The sequence below is a fragment of the Bombina bombina genome, chromosome 7 (genome assembly GCF_027579735.1).
Source record: "Bombina bombina isolate aBomBom1 chromosome 7, aBomBom1.pri, whole genome shotgun sequence".
Classification (NCBI taxonomy): Eukaryota; Metazoa; Chordata; class Amphibia; order Anura; family Bombinatoridae; genus Bombina; species Bombina bombina.
Window position 1 is genome coordinate 449804991 of NC_069505.1, and position 26039 is coordinate 449831029.

The 26039-nt window shown below is 46.3% G+C and overlaps 1 protein-coding gene across 1 annotated transcript in view; it reads right to left on the reverse strand.

The window, feature by feature from the left end:
* Positions 1 to 26039, reverse strand: part of LOC128666685 (oocyte zinc finger protein XlCOF6.1-like) — a 130127-nt gene that overhangs the window by 25654 nt on the left and 78434 nt on the right. Inside the window, exons 4-5 of the mRNA XM_053721414.1 lie at positions 20728 to 20832; positions 12244 to 12351 (exon numbers count right to left, since the gene is read on the reverse strand). Of these exons, the coding sequence (XP_053577389.1) occupies positions 12244 to 12351; positions 20728 to 20832 (213 nt within the window). The remainder of the gene's footprint in view (positions 1 to 12243; positions 12352 to 20727; positions 20833 to 26039) is intronic.

Below are 26039 nucleotides of genomic sequence, written 5' to 3' on the forward strand. Positions count from 1 at the left end.
GGAATCTTAACCTTGTCCCAAGGGAATCCTTTAGATTCACACCAACAGATATATTTTTTCCAAATTTTGTGGTAAATCTTTCGAGTTACAGGCTTTCTGGCCTGAACAAGAGTATCGATAACAGAATCTGAGAAACCTCGCTTCGATAAAATCAAGCGTTCAATCTCCAAGCAGTCAGCTGGAGTGAAACCAGATTCGGATGTTCGAACGGACCCTGAACAAGAAGGTCTCGTCTCAAAGGTAGCTTCCAAGGTGGAGCCGATGACATATTCACCAGATCTGCATACCAAGTCCTGCGTGGCCACGCAGGAGCTATCAAGATCACCGACGCCCTCTCCTGATTGATCCTGGCTACCAGCCTGGGGATGAGAGGAAACGGCGGGAACACATAAGCTAGTTTGAAGGTCCAAGGTGCTACTAGTGCATCCACTAGAGCCGCCTTGGGATCCCTGGATCTGGACCCGTAGCAAGGAACTTTGAAGTTCTGACGAGAGGCCATCAGATCCATGTCTGGAATGCCCCAAAGTTGCGTGACTTGGGCAAAGATTTCCGGATGGAGTTCCCACTCCCCCGGATGCAATGTCTGACGACTCAGAAAATCCGCTTCCCAATTTTCCACTCCCGGGATGTGGATAGCAGACAGGTGGCAGGAGTGAGACTCCGCCCATAGAATAATCTTGGTCACTTCTTCCATCGCTAGGGAACTCCTTGTTCCCCCCTGATGGTTGATGTACGCAACAGTCGTCATGTTGTCTGATTGAAACCGTATGAACTTGGTCCTCGCTAGCTGAGGCCAAACCTTGAGAGCATTGAATATCGCTCTCAGTTCCAGAATATTTATCGGTAGAAGAGATTCTTCCCGAGACCAAAGACCCTGAGCTTTCAGGGATCCCCAGACCGCGCCCCAGCCCATCAGACTGGCGTCGGTCGTGACAATGACCCACTCTGGTCTGTGGAATGTCATCCCTCGTGACAGGTTGTCCAGGGACAGCCACCAACGGAGTGAGTCTCTGGTCCTCTGATTTACTTGTATCTTTGGAGACAAGTCTGTATAGTCCCCATTCCACTGACTGAGCATGCACAGTTGTAATGGTCTTAGATGAATGCGCGCAAAAGGAACTATGTCCATTGCCGCTACCATCAACCCGATCACTTCCATGCACTGAGCTACGGAAGGAAGAGGAACGGAATGAAGTATTCGACAAGAGTCCAGAAGCTTTGTCTTTCTGGCCTCTGTTAGAAAAATCCTCATTTCTGAGGAGTCTATAATTGTTCCCAAGAAGGGAACCCTTGTTGACGGGGATAGAGAACTCTTTTCCACGTTCACTTTCCAGCCGTGCGATCTGAGAAAGGCCAGGACGATGTCCGTGTGAGCCTTTGCTCGAGGGAGGGACGACGCTTGAATCAGAATGTCGTCCAGGTAAGGTACTACTGCAATGCCCCTTGGTCTTAGCACAGCTAGAAGGGACCCTAGTACCTTTGTGAAAATCCTTGGAGCAGTGGCTAATCCGAAAGGAAGCGCCACGAACTGGTAATGTTTGTCCAGGAATGTAAACCTTAGGAACCGATGATGTTCCTTGTGGATAGGAATATGTAGATACGCATCCTTTAAATCCACCGTGGTCATGAATTGACCTTCCTGGATGGAAGGAAGGATAGTTCGAATGGTTTCCATCTTGAAAGATGGGACCTTGAGAAATTTGTTTAAGATCTTGAGATCTAGGATTGGTCTGAATGTTCCCTCTTTTTTGGGAACTATGAACAGATTGGAGTAGAACCCCATCCCTTGTTCTCTCAATGGAACAGGATGAATCACTCCCATTTTTAACAGGTCTTCTACACAATGTAAGAACGCCTGTCTTTTTATGTGGTCTGAAGACAACTGAGACCTGTGGAACCTTCCCCTTGGGGGAAGTCCCTTGAATTCCAGAAGATAACCCTGGGAGACTATTTCTAGCGCCCAAGGATCCAGAACATCTCTTGCCCAAGCCTGAGCGAAGAGAGAGAGTCTGCCCCCCACCAGATCCGGTCCCGGATCGGGGGCCGATATTTCATGCTGTCTTGGTAGCAGTGGCAGGTTTCTTTGCCTGCTTTCCCTTGTTCCAGCCTTGCATTGGTCTCCAAGCTGGCTTGGCCTGAGAAGTATTACCCTCTTGCTTAGAGGACGTAGCACCTTGGGCTGGTCCGTTTTTACGAAAGGGACGAAAATTAGGTCTATTTTTTGCCTTGAAAGGCCGATCCTGAGGAAGGGCATGACCCTTACCCCCAGTGATATCCTGTACAACGGCAAAGAGAATGACTGGGGTAGGCGGAGCCTAGGAGGGATCATGTGACCAGCTTTGCTGGGCTCTTTGCCATTTCCTGTTGGGGAAGAGAATATCCCACAAGTAAGGATGACGCCGTGGACCGGACACACCTATGTTGGAGAAATAAAACATCTTATTTTATTCAAAAAACGGCACCCTTATACCCCAATGGCTGGGGCATTCTCCACCTCCTATGACCCAGACAGTACAGAGATTTATGACTTCTCTCTGATAGACACCCGGTCAGGATAGAGGGAATGAATCACATAGTGCACAATGCAGGACCGTCTGCTATGAGAAAAAGCTCATACTTGTAAGCTGCACAGCTCTCAAAGAGAAAGTGAAACCTGTATGTTCCATAACGGCCTATGAGCCCATAACATCTCACACATAAAAGCAGCATAAAATCAAATAAACATATAAGATTATTCCCCACTGTTTAATAATCCCCCTCAGGAGATATTAACCCTTGATTCTATACAGATAAAAGGAGTCACACTGTGACCCTGTCTTCTTGCGTTATCATACATGTATAAAAAATTAAACAATCTTAACAGAATCTATGCCGTGGAACAGTAACACCCTTCAAGTGTGACAGCTATTAGCGTTGCTTCTGACATGGACTTGAGAGAAGAAAGCAGGCAGCGAAACTCGTTAACGCTGACTCTCCCTGCATCTCCAGGCTCTCACTTTCATCCATGCTCTCACTGAGAGGCTGACAGGACTACTTAAAACTCCAGTCCCATCTCGAAGAGTACTACCCTCCATAAGAGACTACTCCAAAATCTCCTGACACTTCTCTGCCAACCTGTTGTGACGAAAGGCAAAGAATAACTGGGTTTATGAGGAAGTGGGGGAGGTATTTAAGCCTTTGGCTGGGGTGTCTTTGCCTCCTCCTGGTGGCCATGCTCAGTATTTCCCAGAAGTAAGGAATGCAGCTGTGGACTCTTCCCATATCAAGAAGGAAAGTTGTCACTTTCAGAAATATAGGGCTAGATTATAAATAGAATGTTATTTTATGGCTCCTGCTCGAGAGTTAACAGCGCTAGAAGTAAGCTTTTTGTGTGTGTTGGATACCGCGCGAATTACAAGTTGAAAGTAAAATGTTATCACTTGCCCGCTAACCCGGCACACACAAAAAGCCGAACTTACAATTTCGAGATCACATTAACATAATTTTACATGTTTTCAGCTACTTAACTGCAAAGGGCTCCAATGATTTTTATCAATATTTTATATGTACTATTTCAATAATGCGCTTTAAGAATACTAAGTTATCATGTGCGCTAATCAGACAGTGTTAAGATCTAAATTGAGCAATGTTTTGAATAATTTTTATCAGACTTTTATTATGAGTGTAACTGTACTGTGGAATGTATTTTTGATGTTTTTTGTGAAACTTTGTATTCAAGTGTAACAGTTTAACCAGAGCTCTGAGGTTGCAATAACCCGACGCGAGTTAAATTCACTTGTGCTTGAGCGAATGAGTTTACTTTTGACGTGCGCAAACACCTGCAATAAACCCCTTATTGCTCGTGCATAACAGTTATCGCTCCACTCATAATCTGCCCTTAGAGTTTTGAGATTCACAATAGGCCAGAAGGTACTTTGGTTTATTTCTGAAACCAGAAAAGAAACAAGTACTTCCAATATCTCCAAGTCCTTAACACAAAAGCCAAAAGGCTGTGGTCTTCAAAGGATCTCAAAGAAATTAGAGACAGTAAGAATCTTCCTCAAGGTGGCTTTAATTGTAAGCGTATTCAATACCAATTAGGTATAATTTCAAACACCCAAGGGTCATGAACGGAGCCTCTATAAAAAGATTTAATCTGCCCCCTACTAGAGCTTCATCTGGAATGAGGACCACACCTGCATGCTGATTCTTAGATGGGAAGTGGATTTCTTGACTTGTTTGGACCATGCAGTATTAGGTTACCAAGAGGCTTAAGTAGAGCTCGCTCTCTGGGTAGAGAAGGGGGTCTATGCTGATAGGAGACCTAAGTCTGCCTTAGACTTTTTATATTGTGGCAGGAAAGCTCCCTAACATCAAGTAATTGTAGCAATAATTTCATCCAGGTCTGGTCCAAACAAAATCTTATCCTAAAAAAGGAGCTATAGCAACCTGTTCTCAGAGACCAGATCTGCAGACCAGGACTTGTCTAGCCAGAACAGCTATAGCAGCATGAATACGAATCCTCAGACATGGATGTAACCAATAAAGACTACCTAATACATAGAAGACAGAGGGGAATTCTGAACTACTTTGATAAACAAGGCTGTTAAAAGGGACATGGGACCACCAAAAATGTATTTCATGATTCAGACAGAGCATACATTTTTAAACAACTTTTCAATGTACTTATATTATCAAATCTACTTCATTTTCTAGATATCCTTTGTTGAAGGATAAGCAATCCCACTGATAAGAGTTATATATGTGTGGCCACCAATCAGCAGCAAGGGAACAAAGCAAATTATATAATGGAGGTAAATTCGAAAGTTGAATAAAACTACATGTTCTGTCTGAATTATGGAAGTTTAGTTTTGATTTGGCAGAACCAGGGCTGTTAAGGACAAACTAATAGAAGTAAAGCCTAGTGTGTCCCACAATGGGCGTGAGACTTCTCAGGCGCTAATATTACCTTGTTCTCTAGTAGGTCAGTAGCGTAATAAGCAGGGATGCAGAGAGTAACGGTAAGACCCTTGTCTCAGACCTAAATGTGGGGCTTCTCAGAATATAGTGATGTGACGGACTGTTATCTCTACAATGATACTGAATGGGTAGTAGTGGACTGTTTGCTAGTGATCTGGTAGCAACAACATGTGAGAACTGATGAGATCAAAATATACTTAAGGAGAGTTTGTGACAAATTATAATACCCCGCGCTAAAGCCGCCCACTTTAAAACTAATATTTATTGTAAGCTAACGGTTTGAACTGTTCTCCAATCAGCACTCTAGCCATATGGCACTTTTTGGATTGGAGAACAGTTTAGCTCACTAAAACAAATTATATTTGAAGTGGGCGGCGGAGCGCAGGGTACTTCATTGTTATAGCAGTATAGTTTATATATATATAAGCAATAGTTGTGGGATAGGCACTCTCACTTCCTCAAAGAATGGCTAGGGTGTCAGGAACAGTGGTTATCAATAGTACAAAGTAGATCCGCACTCACTGGACTTTGAAAAACTAATTGTGGTTTATTGTTGTGACGTTTCGGGATCAAACCGTCCCTTTCATCAGGCCAAAATGAAGGGGACGGTTTAATCCCCGAAACGTCACAACCATAAACCACGTTTAGTTTTTCAAAGTCCAGTGAGTGCGGATCTACTTTGTACTATATATATATATATATATAGTGCAACTTCATTACAATTGATTAATTAAACTCCATCTAAGGTATCATTAACATTCTGGATCTGATTATATAAAGTTTACCATCAATTTGAACCATGACTCAGATAGAGCATGTAATGTTAAAGTAAATGTAGAGTTTAATGAATAAGTGTCCGGTATCTAAAAATACTCTTAACAACAGGGGAACTTTCATTCATTAAACTTTATAATGAAGCTTATTTTTAAAAATTCCTTCCTTTGCTTAAAGGGCCATAATACCCAAATGATGAAACACTTGAAAGTGATGCAGCATAGCTGTAAAAAACTGACTAGAAAATATCACCTGAACATCTCTATGTAAAAAAGAAAGATATTTTACTTCAAAAGTTTCTCAGTAGCCACATCCCATTGTAAAGGACTTTAAGCAGCATATCAGTATGTCTGTCCCGAGACAGCTAAGGGGTTGAGTCTCGTGCATACTCATGTTATTTCCCCATTCAGTTTAAGGAAGTTTACTATGAAATCTCATGAGAGTTAAGTGAAATCTCATGAGATCACAGTAAAAGAGTTCATGACCTCAGCACTGTTGATGCGGATTGGCTGCTGTTCATTTCTTCATTTTTTATCTGCAGCTGGGCAGCAGCTGAGTATAACTCTTTACACAGAACTTACTCTGCTGAGCTGAGGAGATTGTGAGGTAAAATATCTTCCTTTTTTTACATAGAGATGCTCAGGTGATATTTTCCTGTCAGCTTTTTACAGTTATACTGCATCAGTTTCAAGTGATTTAGCATATGCATATTATGTCCCTTTAATGGAAAACAGACGGGCGATCCTCCGTCTGCAGCTCCTCTTGTACTTAGCACAACGATGACGAATTCGGCTTTCTCCAATCGATGTGTGCCCCTTTTGGCATCCAGCTCGTGAGGCACGCAATTGGCGATCTTTGCGCTCCACTGAGTAATAGTCTATGGACTTTGTGTATATATATATATATTTAGATTTACAGGGAACACACAGTTCGCTTAGACCGCAATGTAAAGGCAATCTCGCCAACTTTAGCCCCATATAACTGCTTTTTGCGGTTATTTTATTAATAAATATAGAGGCTACTTAAAGGGACAGTCAAGTCCCAAAAAAACTTTCATGATTTAAATAGGGCATGCATTTTTAAACAACTTCCTAATTTACGTTTATCATATTCTAATTTCTTATACCTTGAAGCCTACCTCTAATCTGAATGCATTTTGACAGTTTTTCACCACTAGAGGGCATTAGTTGATGTGTTCCATAGAGAGTGTATTTCTATAACCGTGTTGGTTATGCAAAACTGGGGAATGGGTAATAAAGGGATTATCTTTCTTTTTAAACAACAAAAACTCTGGTGTTGATTGTCCCTTTAAGTTTAGGGGCATTTGGGGACATTTATAAAAAGAAAATTTATGCTTACCTGATAAATTTATTTATTTTTTGACACGAGTGCACGGATCATCTAATTACTATTGGGAATATCACTTTTGCCCAGCAGGAGGCGGCAAAGAGCACCACAGCAAAGCTGTTAATTATCACCTCCCTTCCCTGCCACCCCAGTCATTCGACCGAAGTAAAGGAGAGAAAGGAAGCAACAAGGTGCAGAGGTGTCTGAAGTTTATAACAAACCAACAACCTGTCTATAGAACAGCGCGGGCCGTGGACTCATCATGTCAAAAAAGAAATACATTTATCAGGTAAGCATAAATTTTCTTTTCTTTTTAATGACACGATGAGTCCACGAATCATCTAATTACTATTGGGAATCAATACCCAAGCTAGAGTACACAGATGATAAGGGAGGGACAAGACAGGGAACCTAAACGGAAGGCACCACTGCTTGAAGAACCTTTCTCCCAAAAGCGGCCTCAGCCGAGGCAAAAGTGTCAAATTTGAAGAATTTTGAAAAAATGTGAAGAGAGGACCAAGTTGCAGCCTTGCAAATCTGTTCCACAGAAGCTTCATTTTTGAATGCCCATGAGGAAGATACAGCCCTCGTAGAATGAGCCGTAATTCTCTCTGGAGGATGGTGCCCAGCAGTTTCATAGGCAAAACGTATGATACTCTTTAGCCAAAAAGAAAGAAGTAGCCGTAACTTTCTGTCCCTTACATTTTCCCGAGAAAACCACAAACAAAGCAGAAGACTGACGAAAATCCTTAGTTGCCTGTAAGTAGAATTTTAGAGCACTTATGAAGGAACCACAATCTCCTGAATAATGTTCCGGTCAGAAACTACTTTAGGGAGAAACCCTAACTTTGTACATAAAACTACCTTATCCGAATGAAAAATAAGGTAAGGTGACTCATACTGTAATGCTGAGAGCTCTGACACTCTACGAGCAGATGAAATAGCAACCAGAAACAAAACTTTCCAAGATAACAACTTAATATCTAAGGAATGCATAGGCTCAAACGGAGCCCCTTGAAGAACCTTAAGAACTAAATTAAGACTCCAGGGAGGAGTAACTGGTTTGAACACAGGCCTGATACTGACCAAGGCCTGACAAAACGACTGCACGTCTGGAACATCCGCCAGACGTTTATGTAACAAAATAGACAAGGCCGATAATCCTTTCTCCAAACCTTCTTGGAGAAATGACAGAATTCTAGGAATCCTAACTCTGCTCCAAGAGAAGCCCTTGGATTCACACCAATATAGATATTTACGCCAAATCTTGTGGTAAATATTTCTAGTCACAGGTTTACGAGCCTGAATCATGGTCTCAATGACCAACTCTGAAAATCCCCGCTTGGATAAAATTAACCGTTAAATCTCCACGCAGTCAGCTTCAGAGAAACTAGATTTGGATGAAGGAAGGGCCCTTGAAGTAAAAGGTCCTTCCTCAACGGAAGTCTCCAAGGTGGAAGAGATGACATTTCCACCAGGTCTGCATACCAAATCCTGCGGGGCCAAGCCGGTGCAATGAGAATCACTGACGCCCTCTCCTGCTTGATTCGAGCAATGACTCGAGGAAGAAGAGCGAACGGAGGAAATAGGTATGCAAGACTGAAATTCCAAGGTACCGCCAGGGCGTCTATCAATACCTCCTGAGGGTCCCTTGACCTCGATCCGTACCTCGGAAGCTTGGCATTCTGTCGAGATGCCATGAGATCCAATTCCGGCTGACCCCATTTGAGAATCAGGCTGGAAAACACTACCGGATGGAGTTCCCACTATCCCGGGTGAAAGGTCTGTCTGCTTAAGAAGTCTGCCTCCCAGTTGTCCACCCCTGGGATGTGGATCGCCGACGGACAGCAAGAGTAGGTCTCCACCCACCGAATTATCTTGGCTACCTCTGTCATTGCTAAGAAACTCCTCGTTCCTCCCTGATGATTGATGTAAGGCACCAAAGTTATGTTGTCCGTCTGGAACCTGATAAACTGGGCCGTGGCTAACTGGGGCCAGGCCAGAAGAGCATTGAAGATCGCTCTCAGCTCCAGAATGTTTATAGGCAGAACAGACTCTGAGTCCAAACTCCCTGAGCCTTTAGGTAGCCCCAGACTACTCCCCATCCTAGAAGGCTGGCATCTGTTGTCACAATTACCCAAGAGGGTCTGCAAAAGCAGGTTCTCTGGGAGAGATGATCCTGAGACAACCACCATTGAAGAGAATTCCTTGTCTCCTGCTCCAGTAGTATTCGTGGAGACAAATCCGCATAATCTCCGTTCCATTGACTGAGCATGTTTAGCTGCAGAAGTCTGAGGTGGAAACGAACGGGATGATGTCCATTGCCGCCACCATCAGCCGGATTACCTCCATGCACTGAGCCACTGATGGCCGAGGAGCAGTCTGAAGCACTAGGCAAGAATAAAAAAATCTTTGATTTCCTGACTTCTGTCAGAAAAATCTTCATTGATAGGGAATCTATTATGGTTCCCAAGAAAGTTACCCTTGTATTTGGAACTAAGGAGCTCTTTTCCAAATTTACCTTCTACCCGTGAGATCACAGGAAGGATAACAACATTTCTGTGTGGGACCTTGCTTGTTGAAAGGATGGCGCCTGGACCAGGATGTCGTCCAGATAGGGCGCCACTGCAATGCCCCGTAATCGAAGCACCGCCAACAGAGATCCCAGAACCTTTGAGAAAATTCCTGGAGCTGTGGCAAGACCGAAAGGAAGAGCCACGAATTGGAAGTGTTTGTCTAGAAAAGCAAACCTTAGAAACTTGTGATGATCCCTGTGAATGGGAACATGCAGGTACGCGTCCTTTAATCCACTGTTGTCATAAATTGACCCTCATGTACCAAAGGAAGAATGGAACGAATATTTTCCATCTTGAAGGACGGTACTCTGAGAAATTTGTTTAGACTCTTGAGATCTAAAATTGGTCTGAAGGTTCCCTCTTTTTTGGGAACCACCAACAGATTGGAATAAAATCCCAGACTCCGTTTCTGAATCGGAACAGGAACTATCACTCCCAGGTCGGAGAGGTCCCGTACACAATGTAAGAACACCTCTCTTTTTGTCTGGTCTACGGATAATCTTGAAAGCAGAAACCTGCCTCTGGGAGGAAAACTTTTGAACTCTAGTTTGTATCCCTGGGACACTATTTCTACTGCCCAGGGATCCTGAACATCTCAAACCCAAGCCTGAGCAAAGAAGGAAAGTCTGCCCCTACAAGATCCGGTCCCGGATCGGGGGCATGCCCTTCATGCCGTCTTTGATTCAATAGCAGGCTTCTTGGATTGTTTCCCCTTATTTCAAGACTGATTGGGTCTCCAGGAAGGTTTAGACTGTTCCCACTTGGAGTCGGAAGCGGAATAATTTCCCTTGAATTTTCGAAAGGAACGAAAATTACTCTGACGTCCCATTTGCTTGTTTCTCTTATCCCGAGGGAGAAGATGACCCTTAACTCCTGTAATATCAAAGATTATTTCCGTCAAGCCCGATCCAAACAAGGTCTTCCCTTTGTAAGGAATCGCTAAAAGTTTAGACTTAGATTATACATCCGCAGACCAAGGTTTTAACCATAAGGCTCTGCAGGCTAGAACAGAGAAACCTGAAATCTTTGCTCCCAGTTTGATAACCTGTAGGGAAGCATCGGTAATAATGGAATTAGCCAACTTAAGAGCTTTTATCCTATCCTGGATCTCGTCCAGGGGAGTGTCTGTCCTAATAGCATCAGACAACGCATCAAACCAATATGCCGCCGCACTAGTGAAAAAAGTCTATCCCTGTAATTTAAAGTTCTCTCAATGCATGAAGAACAGAAAGGGATTGGTGGTTCCATATTGGCATCAAAACACATAGAACAAGTAACATTTTGCAAAGTTTCCTGGTCCATTCTGACTCACAATGGGTCCAAATATAAAAAAAAAATTTTTTTTAAAGCATTAAAAACGTTACTGTCACTTTAAATTTTAAACGGTATTTTTTTTTTTTTTTATCTACAGAAATGACAGCAAACCGAAACAATACTGCAGATCACCTCTACACCTCAGCAGCTTAGCTGAGGTGCCTACCTGCCTGATGACACCGGTCTTTTCTGAACAGGAGCCGATTTTCTAGTTAACGGATCTGGAACTAGGGATGTCAGATGAAAGAAACTGGACTCCGATAAGCGCAATGCGTATTATAGAAACAGAAGCTGCACTGCTTCCCCTTCCGATCAACAGGAAGTACAGGAAAAAGGCGTGCAACGCAAATTGCCGCCTCCTCTAGATCCGCCCATCGTGAGCATCACAAAAGTCTTCTTCCGGTCGGCATATTTTTAATAAGTGAAACCGCCGGGAGAATGGAACCACCAACATGCCTTAATAAAATTTTTAGCTCCAGTGCCTGCGTCGAGCTGTCTACACAAAAGAGCCCAAACTCCCCTGAGCCTTTGTATGTGTCCCTTATAATCAAGTGCCTTCTTATTCCGAGTCTCTTACCCCCAGAAAATAAAGTAAGCACTTACCTCCTAACCTGCCCCGACAGCAAGGCAGCTCCCAGGTTTGAGAGGTCCTCTCCCTCCCATGGACCTGTGGAAAGAGAGAACTGACTGAGTAATTTTACTCATGCTTTCAGGGTTAGGGCAGCATCAATATATGGGAGGCGCAGTGAGAATTATGTCCCACAAGTTCCCATTGCTCTAAAGCCACCACTGCTCTACTGAAGAGACTGATATGGACTACGACTACACCCTAGAACAAAGCAGCACAATCTTGCACTACTAAAAAAACCCAAAAAGACTCTTGACTGAAGAATCTTATACTAACACCGAACTTTACCACTTCTTTGCTCTAAAGTAGGCAAAGAGAATGACTGGGGTGTGAGGGAAGGGAGGTGATATTTAACAGCTTTGCTGTGGTGCTCTTTGCCGCCTCCTGCTGGGCAGGAGTGATATTCCCAATAGTAGTTAGATGATCCGTGGACTCATCGTGTCATTAAAAAGAAATTAACCAGAGATCTTGGAATGGCTGGTAATCTATCAAGCGCCCGCAAACAGGAAAATTTGCCCGTTTGCGGGCGCGTGATAAATTAGTGCTCCACTTGTAAACTAGCCCTTTATGTATATTTAATGAAGTGAGAAACCTGAAAAAAATTTCAAAACAGAATCGTCCCTTTAATTAATAAGCGCTTATCACCTGTAGCCATATTTATAGGAACCTCATCCTCCTCAGTCTTCACCTGATCCCACACATCCGGTTCCTCTCCGTGCTCTGAGCCATCTGAAGGCGTCACATCAGTATGGCCTGTACAGTGAGAATGCACGTGCATGTGTAAGTAGTTTGTACCTTACATGCCTCAGACACATGTGCACACTCGCCTGTATCCCATGCCTGTAACCCGTGTAATTCAAATGTGCATGCTAATCTGTAACCTTTGTTCCACATACAACTCACGTGCACACTCACCTGTAACCACATCTACCCAGACACAACACACGTGCACACACACCTGTAACCCCTATCTCTCAGACACAATTCACGTGCACACTCATCTGTAATCCCTGTCTCTCAGACACAATTCACATGCACACTCATCTGTAACCCCTGTCTCTCAGACACAACACATGTGCACACTCGCCTGTAACCTGTCTCTCTCAGACACAACTCACGTGCACACTCAACTGTCTAATTGCCTGTAACCTGTGTAATTTAAATGTGCATGCTAATCTGTAACCTTTGTTCCACATACAACTCACGTGCACACTCAACTGTAATCGCACCCCCCCAGACACAACACATGTGGAAACTCACCTGTAACCTGTCTCTCTCAGACACAACACATGTGCACACTCACCTGTAACCTGTCTCTCTCAGACACAACTCACGTGCACACTCACCTGTAACCTGTCTCTCTCAGACATAACACACATGCACACTCACCTGTAACCTGTCTCTCTCAGACACAACTCATGTGCACACTCATCTGTAACCTGTCTCTCTCAGACACAAATCACATGCGCACTCATCTGTATCCTGTCTCTCTCAGACAAAACACACGTGCACCCTTATCTGTAACCTGTCTCTCTCAGACACAACACACGTGCACACTTATCTGTAACCTATCTCTCTCAGACACAACACACATGCACACTCACCTGTAATGGGTGCCTCAGACACAATACACGTGCACACTCACCTGTAACTTGTCTCTCTCAGACACAACACACATGCACACTCACCTGTAACCTGTCTCCCTCAGACACAACTCACGTGCACACTCACCTGTAACCACATCCACCCAGGCACAACACACGTGCACACTCACCTGTAACGTGTCTCTCTCAGACACAACACATGTGCACACTCACCTGTAACCTGTCTCTCTCTCGGAGACAACAAACGTGCACACTCACCAGTAACGTGTCTTCCTCAGACACAACATAAATTCACAGTTATCTGTAACCTGTCTCTCTCAGACACAACTCACGTGCACACTCACCTGTAACCTGTCTCACTCAGACAAAACTCACATGCACACTCACCTGTAACGTGTCTCTCTCAGACACAACACACGTACACACTCACCTGTAACCACATCCACCCAGGCACAACACACATGGACACTCATCTGTAACCCCTGTGTCTCAGACACAACTCACGTGCACACTCACCTGTAACCACATCCACCCAGACACAACCCACGTGCACACTCACCTGTAACGTGTCTCCCTCAGACACAACATAAATTCACAGTCATCTGTAACCTGCCTCTCTCAGACACAACTGACGTGCACACTCACCTGTAACATCTCTCCCTTTAGACACAACACACATGCACACTCACCTGTAACGTGTCTCTCTCAGACACAACTCACGTGCACACTCACCTGTAACGTGTCTCTCTCAGACACAACACATGTGCACACTCACCTGTAACCTGTCTCTCTTTCAGAGACAACACACGTGCACACTCACCAGTAACGTGTCTTCCTCAGACACAACATAAATTCACAGTCATCTGTAACCTGTCTCTCTCAGACACAACTCACGTGCACACTCACCTGTAACCTGTCTCCCTCAGACACAACTCACATGCACACTCACTTGGTTTTAGTGGTTACACCATAGAGATTTAGTATATTATATTTAGTAGAAAGTAAAGATATTTTAGATTAATAGATAACCACAACCACATCCACCCAGGCACAACACACGTGAACACTCAACTGTAACCCCTGTGTCTCAGACACAACTCACGTGCACACTCACCTGTAACCACATCCACCCAGGCACAACACAAGTGGACACTCATCTGTAACCCCTGTGTCTCAGACACATCTCACGTGCACACTCACCTGTAACCACATCCACCAAGGCACAACACACGTGCACACTCACCTGTAACGTGTCTCTCTCAGACACAACACATGTGAACACTCACCTGTAACCTGTCTCTCTCTCAGAGACAACAAACGTGCACACTCACCAGTAACGTGTCTTCCTCAGACACAACATAAATTCACAGTTATCTGTAACCTGTCTCTCTCAGACACAACTCACGTGCACACTCACCTGTAACCTGTCTCACTCAGACAAAACTCACATGCACACTCACCTGTAACGTGTCTCTCTCAGACACAACACACGTACACACTCACCTGTAACCACATCCACCCAGGCACAACACACATGGACACTCATCTGTAACCCCTGTGTCTCAGACACAACTCACGTGCACACTCACCTGTAACCACATCCACCCAGACACAACACACGTGCACACTCACCTGTAACGTGTCTCCCTCAGACACAACATAAATTCACAGTCATCTGTAACCTGCCTCTCTCAGACACAACTGACGTGCACACTCACCTGTAACATCTCTCCCTTTAGACACAACACACATGCACACTCACCTGTAACGTGTCTCTCTCAGACACAACACATGTGCACACTCACCTGTAACCTGTCTCTCTCTCAGAGACAACACACGTGCACACTCACCAGTAACGTGTCTTCCTCAGACACAACATAAATTCACAGTCATCTGTAACCTGTCTCTCTCAGACACAACTCACGTGCACACTCACCTGTAACCTGTCTCCCTCAGACACAACTCACATGCACACTCACTTGGTTTTAGTGGTTACACCATAGAGATTTAGTATATTATATTTAGTAGAAAGTAAAGATATTTTAGATTAATAGATAACCACAACCACATCCACCCAGGCACAACACACGTGAACACTCAACTGTAACCCCTGTGTCTCAGACACAACTCACGTGCACACTCACCTGTAACCACATCCACCCAGGCACAACACAAGTGGACACTCATCTGTAACCCCTGTGTCTCAGACACATCTCACGTGCACACTCACCTGTAACCACATCCACCCAGGCACAACACACGTGCACACTCACCTGTAACGTGTCTCTCTCAGACACAACACATGTGCACACTCACCTGTAACCTGTCTCTCTCTCAGAGACAACACACGTGCACACTCACCAGTAACGTGTCTTCCTCAGACACAACATAAATTCACAGTCATCTGTAACCTGTCTCTCTCAGACACAACTCATGTGCACACTCACCTGTAACCTGTCTCACTCAGACAAAACTCACATGCACACTCACCTGTAACGTGTCTCTCTCAGACACAACACACGTACACACTCACCTGTAACCACATCCACCCAGGCACAACACACATGGACACTCATCTGTAACCCCTGTGTCTCAGACACATCTCACGTGCACACTCACCTGTAACCACATCCACCAAGGCACAACACACGTGCACACTCACCTGTAACGTGTCTCTCTCAGACACAACACATGTGAACACTCACCTGTAACCTGTCTCTCTCTCAGAGACAACAAACGTGCACACTCACCAGTAACGTGTTTTCCTCAGACACAACATAAATTCACAGTCATCTGTAACCTGCCTCTCTCAGACACAACTGACGTGCACACTCACCTGTAACATCTCTCCCTTTAGACACAACACACATGCACACTCACCTGTAACGTGTCTCTCTCAGACACAACTCACGTGCACACTCACCTGTAACGTGTCTCTCTCAGACACAACACATGTGCACACTCACCTGTAACCTGTCTCTCTCTCAGAGACAACACACGTGCACACTCACCAGTAACGTGTCTTCCTCAGACACAACATAAATTCACAGTCATCTGTAACCTGTCTCTCTCAGACACAACTCACGTGCACACTCACCTGTAACCTGTCTCCCTCAGACACAACTCACATGCACACTCACTTGGTTTTAGTGGTTACACCATAGAGATTTAGTATATTATATTTAGTAGAAAGTAAAGATATTTTAGATTAATAGATAACCACAACCACATCCACCCAGGCACAACACACGTGAACACTCAACTGTAACCCCTGTGTCTCAGACACAACTCACGTGCACACTCACCTGTAACCACATCCACCCAGGCACAACACACGTGCACACTCACCTGTAACGTGTCTCTCTCAGACGCAACACATGTGCACACTCACCTGTAACCTGTCTCTCTCTCAGAGACAACACACGTGCACACTCACCAGTAACCTGTCTCTCTCAGACACAACACACGTGCACACTCACCTGTATCCTGTCTCTCTCAGACACAACTCATGTGCACACTCACCTGTAACCTGTCTCACTCAGACAAAACTCACATGCACACTCACCTGTAACGTGTCTCTCTCAGACACAACACACGTACACACTCACCTGTAACCACATCCACCCAGGCACAACACACATGGACACTCATCTGTAACCCCTGTGTCTCAGACACAACTCACGTGCACACTCACCTGTAACCACATCCACCCAGACACAACACACGTGCACACTCACCTGTAACGTGTCTCCCTCAGACACAACATAAATTCACAGTCATCTGTAACCTGTCTCTCTCAGACACAACTCACGTGCACACTCACATGTAACATCTCTCCCTTTAGACACAACACACGTGCACACTCACCTGTAACATGTCTCTCTCAGACACAACACACGTGCACACTCACCTGTAACGTGTTTCCCTCAGACACAACACACGTGCACACTCACCTGTGACGTGTCTCTCTCAGACACAACACACGTGCACACTCACCTGTAACCTGTATCTCTCTCAGAGACAACAAACGTGCACACTCACCTGTAACGTGTCTCTCTCAGACACAACACACGTGCACACTCACCTGTAACCTGTCTCTCTCAGACACAACACACGTGCACACTCACCAGTAACGTGTCTCCCTCAGACACAACATAAAATTCACAGTCATCTGTAACCTGTCTCTCTCAGACACAACTCACGTGCACACTCACCTGTAACCTGTCGCCCTCAGACACAACTCACATGCACACTCATCTGTAACCCCTGTGTCTCAGACACAACTCACGTGCACACTCACCAGTAACGTGTCTCTCTCAGACACAACTTACGTGCACACTCACCTGTAACGTGTCTCTCTCAGACACAACACACGTGCACATTCACCTGTAACCTGTCTCTCTCAGAGACAACACACGTGAACACTCACCGGTAACGTGTCTCTCTCAGACACAACACACGTGCACACTCACCTGAATGCTGTCTCTCTCAGAGGCAACACACGTTAACACTCACCTGTAACGTGTCTCTCTCAGACACAACACACGTGCACACTCACCTGTAACGTGTCTCTCTCAGACACAACACACGTGCACACTCACCTGTAACGTGTCTCTCTCAGACACAACACACGTGCACACTCACCTGTAAAGTGTCTCTCTCAGACACAACACACGTGCACACTCACCTGTAACGTGTCTCTCTCAGACACAACTTACGTGAACACTCACCTGTAACGTGTCTCTCTCAGACACAACACACGTGCACATTCACCTGTAACCTGTCTCTCTCAGAGACAACACACGTGAACACTCACCGGTAACGTGTCTCTCTCAGACACAACACACGTGCACACTCACCTGAATGCTGTCTCTCTCAGAGACAACACACGTGCACACTCACCTGTAACGTGTCTCCCTCAGACACAACATAAATTCACAGTCATCTGTAACCTGTCTCTCTCAGACACAACTCACGAGTACACTCACCTGTAACCTGTCTCCCTCATACACAACTCCCGTGCACACTCACCTGTAAAGTGTCTCTCTCAGACACAACACACGTGCACACTCACCTGTAACCACATCCACCCAGGCACAACACACGTGGACACTCATCTGTAACCCCTGTCTCAGACACAACTCACGTGCACACTCATCTGTAACCACATCCACCCAGGTACAACACACTTGCACACTCACCTGTAACATCCACCCAGGCACAACTCACATGCACACTCACCTGTAACCACATCCACCCAGGCACAACACACTTGCACACTCACCTGTAACATCTCTTCCTTTAGACACAACTCACGTGCACACTCACCTGTAACGTGTCTCTCTCAAACACAACACACATGCACACTTATCTGTAACCTGCCTCTCTCAGACACAACTGACGTGCACACTCACCTGTAACATCTCTCCCTTTAGACACAACACACATGCACACTCACCTGTAACGTGTCTCTCTCAGACACAACTCACGTGCACACTCACCTGTAACGTGTCTCTCTCAGACACAACACATGTGCACACTCACCTGTAACCTGTCTCTCTCTCAGAGACAACACACGTGCACACTCACCAGTAACGTGTCTTCCTCAGACACAACATAAATTCACAGTCATCTGTAACCTGTCTCTCTCAGACACAACTCACGTGCACACTCACCTGTAACCTGTCTCCCTCAGACACAACTCACATGCACACTCACTTGGTTTTAGTGGTTACACCATAGAGATTTAGTATATTATATTTAGTAGAAAGTAAAGATATTTTAGATTAATAGATAACCACAACCACATCCACCCAGGCACAACACACGTGAACACTCAACTGTAACCCCTGTGTCTCAGACACAACTCACGTGCACACTCACCTGTAACCACATCCACCCAGGCACAACACACGTGCACACTCACCTGTAACGTGTCTCTCTCAGACGCAACACATGTGCACACTCACCTGTAACCTGTCTCTCTCTCAGAGACAACACACGTGCACACTCACCAGTAACCTGTCTCTCTCAGACACAACACACGTGCACACTCACCTGTATCCTGTCTCTCTCAGACACAACTCATGTGCACACTCACCTGTAACCTGTCTCACTCAGACAAAACTCACATGCACACTCACCTGTAACGTGTCTCTCTCAGACACAACACACGTACACACTCACCTGTAACCACATCCACCCAGGCACAACACACATGGACACTCATCTGTAACCCCTGTGTCTCAGACACAACTCAAGTGCACACTCACCTGTAACCACATCCACCCAGACACAACACACGTGCACACTCACCTGTAACGTGTCTCCCTCAGACACAACATAAATTCACAGTCATCTGTAACCTGTCTCTCTCAGACACAACTCACGTGCACACTCACATGTAACATCTCTCCCTTTAGACACAACACACGTGCACACTCACCTGTAACATGTCTCTCTCAGACACAACACACGTGCACACTCACCTGTAACGTGTTTCCCTCAGACACAACACACGTGCACACTCACCTGTGACGTGTCTCTCTCAGACACAACACACGTGCACACTCACCTGTAACCTGTATCTCTCTCAGAGACAACAAACGTGCACACTCACCTGTAACGTGTCTCTCTCAGACACAACACACGTGCACACTCACCTGTAACGTGTCTCTCTCAGACACAACTCACATGCACACTCACCTGTAACCACATCCATCCAGGCACAACACACTTGCACACTCACCTGTAACATCTCTCCCTTTAGACACAACTCACGTGCACACTCGCCTGTAACGTGTCTCTCTCAGACACAACTCACGTGCACACTCACCTGTAACATCTCTCCCTTTAGACACAACTCACGTGCACACTCACCTGTAACGTGTCTCTCTCAGATGCAACTCACGTGCACACTTACATGTAACGTGTCTCCCTCAGACACAACTCACGTGCACACTCACCTGTAACGTGCCTCTCTCAGACGCAACTCACGTGCACAGTCACCTGTAACCTGTCTCTCTCAGACACAACACACGTGCACACTCACCTGTAACGTGTCTCTCTCAGACACAACTTACGTGGACACTCACCTGTAACGTGTCTCTCTCAGACACAACTCACGTGCACACTCACCTGTAACCTGTCTCTCTCAGACAAAACACACATGCACACTTATCTGTAACCTGTCTCTTTCAGACACAACAGACGTGCACACTGACCTGTAACGTGTCTCTCTCAGACACAACACACGTGCACACTCACCTGATAACCTGCGTCCCTCAGACACAACACACATGTACACTCACATGTAACGTGTCTCTCTCAGACACAACACACGTGCACACTTATCTGTAACCTTTCTCTCTCAGACACAACACATGTGCACAATCACCTGTAACGTGTCTCTCTTAGACACAACAACCGTGCACACTTATCTGTAACCTGTATTCCTCGGACACAACACACATGCACACTCACCTGTAACCTGTATCCCTCAGACCGAACACTCGTGCACACTCACCTGAGCTGATACTGTCACTGGTTTCCTCATCTGTTGGTCCCAGCTGACGCCTCACACCCAGATCTTCTGTTATCTCAATTTTCACTGTATCATTATTATCTGCATCTGTACAAATAAAGCAGATTCATTTTATATTGTATGATCTAGTTTTTATAACTTTACCAGATTACAAATGGCGCGCTAACATTAACGCGAGCAATATTAGTTTGTCGCGCTGGTATTACACCTTGAGGTAAAACACAACGCAAACTAATTTTTCACTCAACGGATAACTGTGACTAAAGACCTGGCATAGAGGGTTGGGGCTAAAGAAAAGTTGCACTAAACACAACATAAATACAATAAAAATAACAGTTACACTGACATATACAGACTATGTGATACAAAATATTCATATAACGATATATAATTAAAAAAAGTTAGTGTGCAAGTGATAAGTGTTAGTTTTTTTTGTGCCTCAGACACAACATACGTGGACACTCACCTGTAACCTGCGTGCCTCAGACACAACATACGTGGACACTCACCTGTAACCTGCGTGCCTCAGACACAACATACGTGGACACTCACCTGTAACCTGCGTGCCTCAGACACAACATACGTGGACACTCACCTGTAACCTGTGTGCCTCAGACACATGTGTGCACACTCACCTGTAACCTGCGTGCCTCAGACACATCATGTGTGCACACTCACCTGTAACCTGCGTGCCTCAGACACATCATGTGTGCACACTCACCTGTACCCTGCGTGCCTCAGACACATCATTACACTCACCTGTACCCTGCGTGCCTCAGACACATCATGTGTGCACACTTGCTTGTAACCTGCGTGCCTCACACACAGCATGTGTGCACACTCACCTGTACCCTGCGTGCCTCAGACACATCATGTGTGCACACTCACCTGTAACCTGCGTGCCTCAGACACAACATATGTGCACACTCACCTGTAACCTGCGTGCCTCAGACACAACATATGTGCACACTCACCTGTAACCTGCGTGCCTCAGACACAATATATGTGCACACTCACCTGTAACCTGCGTGCCTCAGACACAACATACGTGCACACTCACCTGTAACCTGCGTGCCTCAGACACATCATGTGTGCACACTCACCTGTAACCTGCGTGCCTCAGACACAGCATGTATGCACACTCACCTGTAACCTGCGTGCCTCAGACACAACGTGTGCACACTCACCTGTAACCTGCGTGCCTCAGACACAACATATGTGCACACTCACCTGTAACCTGCGTGCCTCAGACACATCATGTGTGCACACTCACCTGTACCCTGCGTGCCTCAGACACATCATGTGTGCACACTCACCTGTAACCTGTGTGCCTCAGACACAACATATGTGCACACTCACTTGTAACCTGCGTGCCTCAGACACATCATGTGTGCACACTCACCTGTAACCTGCGTGCCTCAGACACAACATACGTGCACACTCACCTGTAACCTGTGTGCCTCAGACACATGTGTGCACACTCACTTGTAACCTGTGTGCCTCAGACACATCATGTGTGCACACTCACCTGTAACCTGCGTGCCTCAGACACATCATGTGTGCACACTCACCTGTACCCTGCGTGCCTCAGACACATCATGTGTGCACACTCACCTGTACCCTGCGTGCCTCAGACACATCATGTGTGCACACTCACCTGTACCCTGCGTGCCTCAGACACATCATGTGTGCACACTCACCTGTAACCTGCGTGCCTCAGACACAACATATGTGCATACTCGCCAGTAACCTGCGTGCCTCAGACACAACATATGTGCACACTCACCTGTACCCTGTGTGCCTCAGACACAACATACGCGCATACTCACCTGTACCCTGTGTGCCTCAGACACAACATACGTGCACACTCACCTGTACCCTGCGTGCCTCAAACACATCATGTGTGCACACTCGCCAGTAACCTGTGTGCCTCAGACACAACATATGTGCACACTCACCTTTAACCTGCGTGCCTCAGACACAACATATGTGCACACTCACCTGTAACCTGCGTGCCTCAGACACATCATGTGTGCACACTCACCTGTAACCTGCGTGCCTGACACAACATATGTGCACACTCACCTGTACCCTGCGTGCCTCAGACACAACATGTGTGCACACTCACCTTTAACCTGCGTGCCTCAGACACAACATATGTGCACACTCACCTGTAACCTGCGTGCCTCAGACACATCATGTGTGCACACTCACCTGTAACCTGCGTGCCTCAGACACATCATGTGTGCACACTCACCTGTAACCTGCGTGCCTCAGACACATCATGTGTGCACACTCACCTGTAACCTGCGTGCCTCACACACAACATGTGTGCACACTCACCTGTAACCTGAGTGCCTCAGACACAACATACGTGCACACTTGCTTGTAACCTGCGTGTCTCAGACAAAACATACGTGCATACTCACCAGTAACCTGTGTGCCTCAGACACAATATATGTGCACACTCACCTGTAACCTGAGTGCCTCAGACACAGCATACGTGCACACTCACCAGTAACCTGCATCCCTCAGACACAACACACGTGCACACTCACCTGTAACCTGTCTCCCTCAGACACATCACACATGCACACTCACCTGTCTCCTGTATCCTTCAGACACAACACACGTGCACACTCACCTGTAACCTGTCTCTCTCAGACACAACACACGTGCACACTCACCTGTAACCTGTCTCTCTCAGACACAACACACGTGCACACTCACCTGTCTCCTGTATCCTTCAGACACAACACACGTGCACACTCACCTGTAACCTGTCTCTCTCAGACACAAGACACATGCACACTCACTTGTAACCCGCATCCCCCAGAAACAAGACACATGCACACTCACCTGTAATGTGTCTCTCTCAGACACAACACACGTGCACACTCACCTGTCTCCTTCAGACAAAACACACGTGCACACTCACCTGTAACCTGTCTCTCAGAAGACACAAGACACATGCACACTCACTTGTAACCCGCATCCCCCAGACACAAGACACATGCACACTCACCTGTAACCCGCATCCCCCAGACACATGCACACTCACCTGTCTCCTGTATCCTTCAGACACCACACACGTGAACACTCACCTGTATCCTGTATCCCTCAGACACAACACACATGCACACTCACCTGTAACCTGTCTCCCTCAGACACAACACACATGCACACTCACCTGTAACCCGCATCCCCCAGACACAAGACACATGCACACTCACCTGTCTCCTTCAGACAAAACACACGTGCACACTCACCTGTAACCTGTCTCCCTCAGACACATCACACATGCACACTCACCTGTCTCCTGTATCCTTCAGACACAACACACGTGTACACTCACCTGTAACCTGTCTCTCTCAGACACAACACACGTGCACACTCACCTGTCTCCTGTATCCTTCAGACACAACACACGTGCACACTCACCTGTAACCTGTCTCTCTCAGACACAAGACACATGCACACTCACTTGTAACCCGCATCCCCCAGAAACAAGACACATGCACACTCACCTGTAACCTGTCTCTCTCAGACACAACACACGTGCACACTCACCTGTCTCCTTCAGACAAAACACACGTGCACACTCACCTGTAACCTGTCTCTCAGAAGACACAAGACACATGCACACTCACTTGTAACCCGCATCCCCCAGACACAAGACACATGCACACTCACCTGTAACCCGCATCCCCCAGACACATGCACACTCACCTGTCTCCTGTATCCTTCAGACACCACACACGTGAACACTCACCTGTATCCTGTATCCCTCAGACACAACACACATGCACACTCACATGTAACCTGTCTCCCTCAGACACAACACACATGCACACTCACCTGTAACCCGCATCCCCCAGACACAAGCACACTCACCTGTCTCCTTCAGACAAAACACACGTGCACACTCACCTGTAACCTGTCTCCCTCAGACACATCACACATGCACACTCACCTGTCTCCTTCAGACACAACACACGTGTACACTCACCTGTAACCTGTCTCTCTCAGACACAACACACGTGCACACTCACCTGTAACCTGTCTCCCTCAGACACATCACACATGCACACTCACCTGTCTCCTGTATCCTTCAGACACAACACACGTGTACACTCACCTGTAACCTGTCTCTCTCAGACACAACACACGTGCACACTCACCTGTAACCTGTCTCTCTCAGACACAACACACGTGCACACTCACCTGTCTCCTGTATCCTTCAGACACAACACACGTGCACACTCACCTGTAACCTGTCTCTCTCAGACACAAGACACATGCACACTCACTTGTAACCCGCATCCCCCAGAAACTAGACACATGCACACTCACCTGTAACCTGTCTCTCTCAGACACAACACACGTGCACACTCACCTGTCTCCTTCAGACAAAACACACGTGCACACTCACCTGTAACCTGTCTCTCAGAAGACACAAGACACATGCACACTCACTTGTAACCCGCATCCCCCAGACACAAGACACATGCACACTCACCTGTAACCCGCATTCCCCAGACACATGCACACTCACCTGTCTCCTGTATCCTTCAGACACCACACACGTGAACACTCACCTGTATCCTGTATCCCTCAGACACAACACACATGCACACTCACCTGTAACCTGTCTCCCTCAGACACAACACACATGCACACTCACCTGTAACACGCATCCCCCAGACACAAGACACATGCACACCCACCTGTCTCCTTCAGACAAAACACACGTGCACACTCACCTGTAACCTGTCTCTCTCAGACACAAGACACATGCACACTCACCTGTAACCCGCACCCCCAGACACATGCACACTCACCTGTCTCCTGTATCCTTCAGACACAACACACATGCACACTCACCTGTAACCTGTCTCCCTCAGACACATCACACATGCACACTCACCTGTCTCCTATATCCTTCAGACACAACACACGTGCACACTCACCTGTAACCTGTGTCTCTCAGACACAACACACGTGCACACTCACCTGTCTCCTGTATCCTTCAGACACAATACACGTGCACACTCACTTGTAACCAGCATCCCCCAGACACAAGACACATGCACACTCACCTGTCTCCTGTATCCTTCAGACACAACACACGTGCACACTCACCTGTAACCTGTCTCTCTCAGACACAACTCACGTGCACACTCACCTGTATCCTGTATCCCTGAGACACAATACTCGTGCACACTCACCTGATAACCTGCGTCCCTCAGACAAAACATACGTGCACACTCACCTGTAACCTGTCTCTCTCAGAC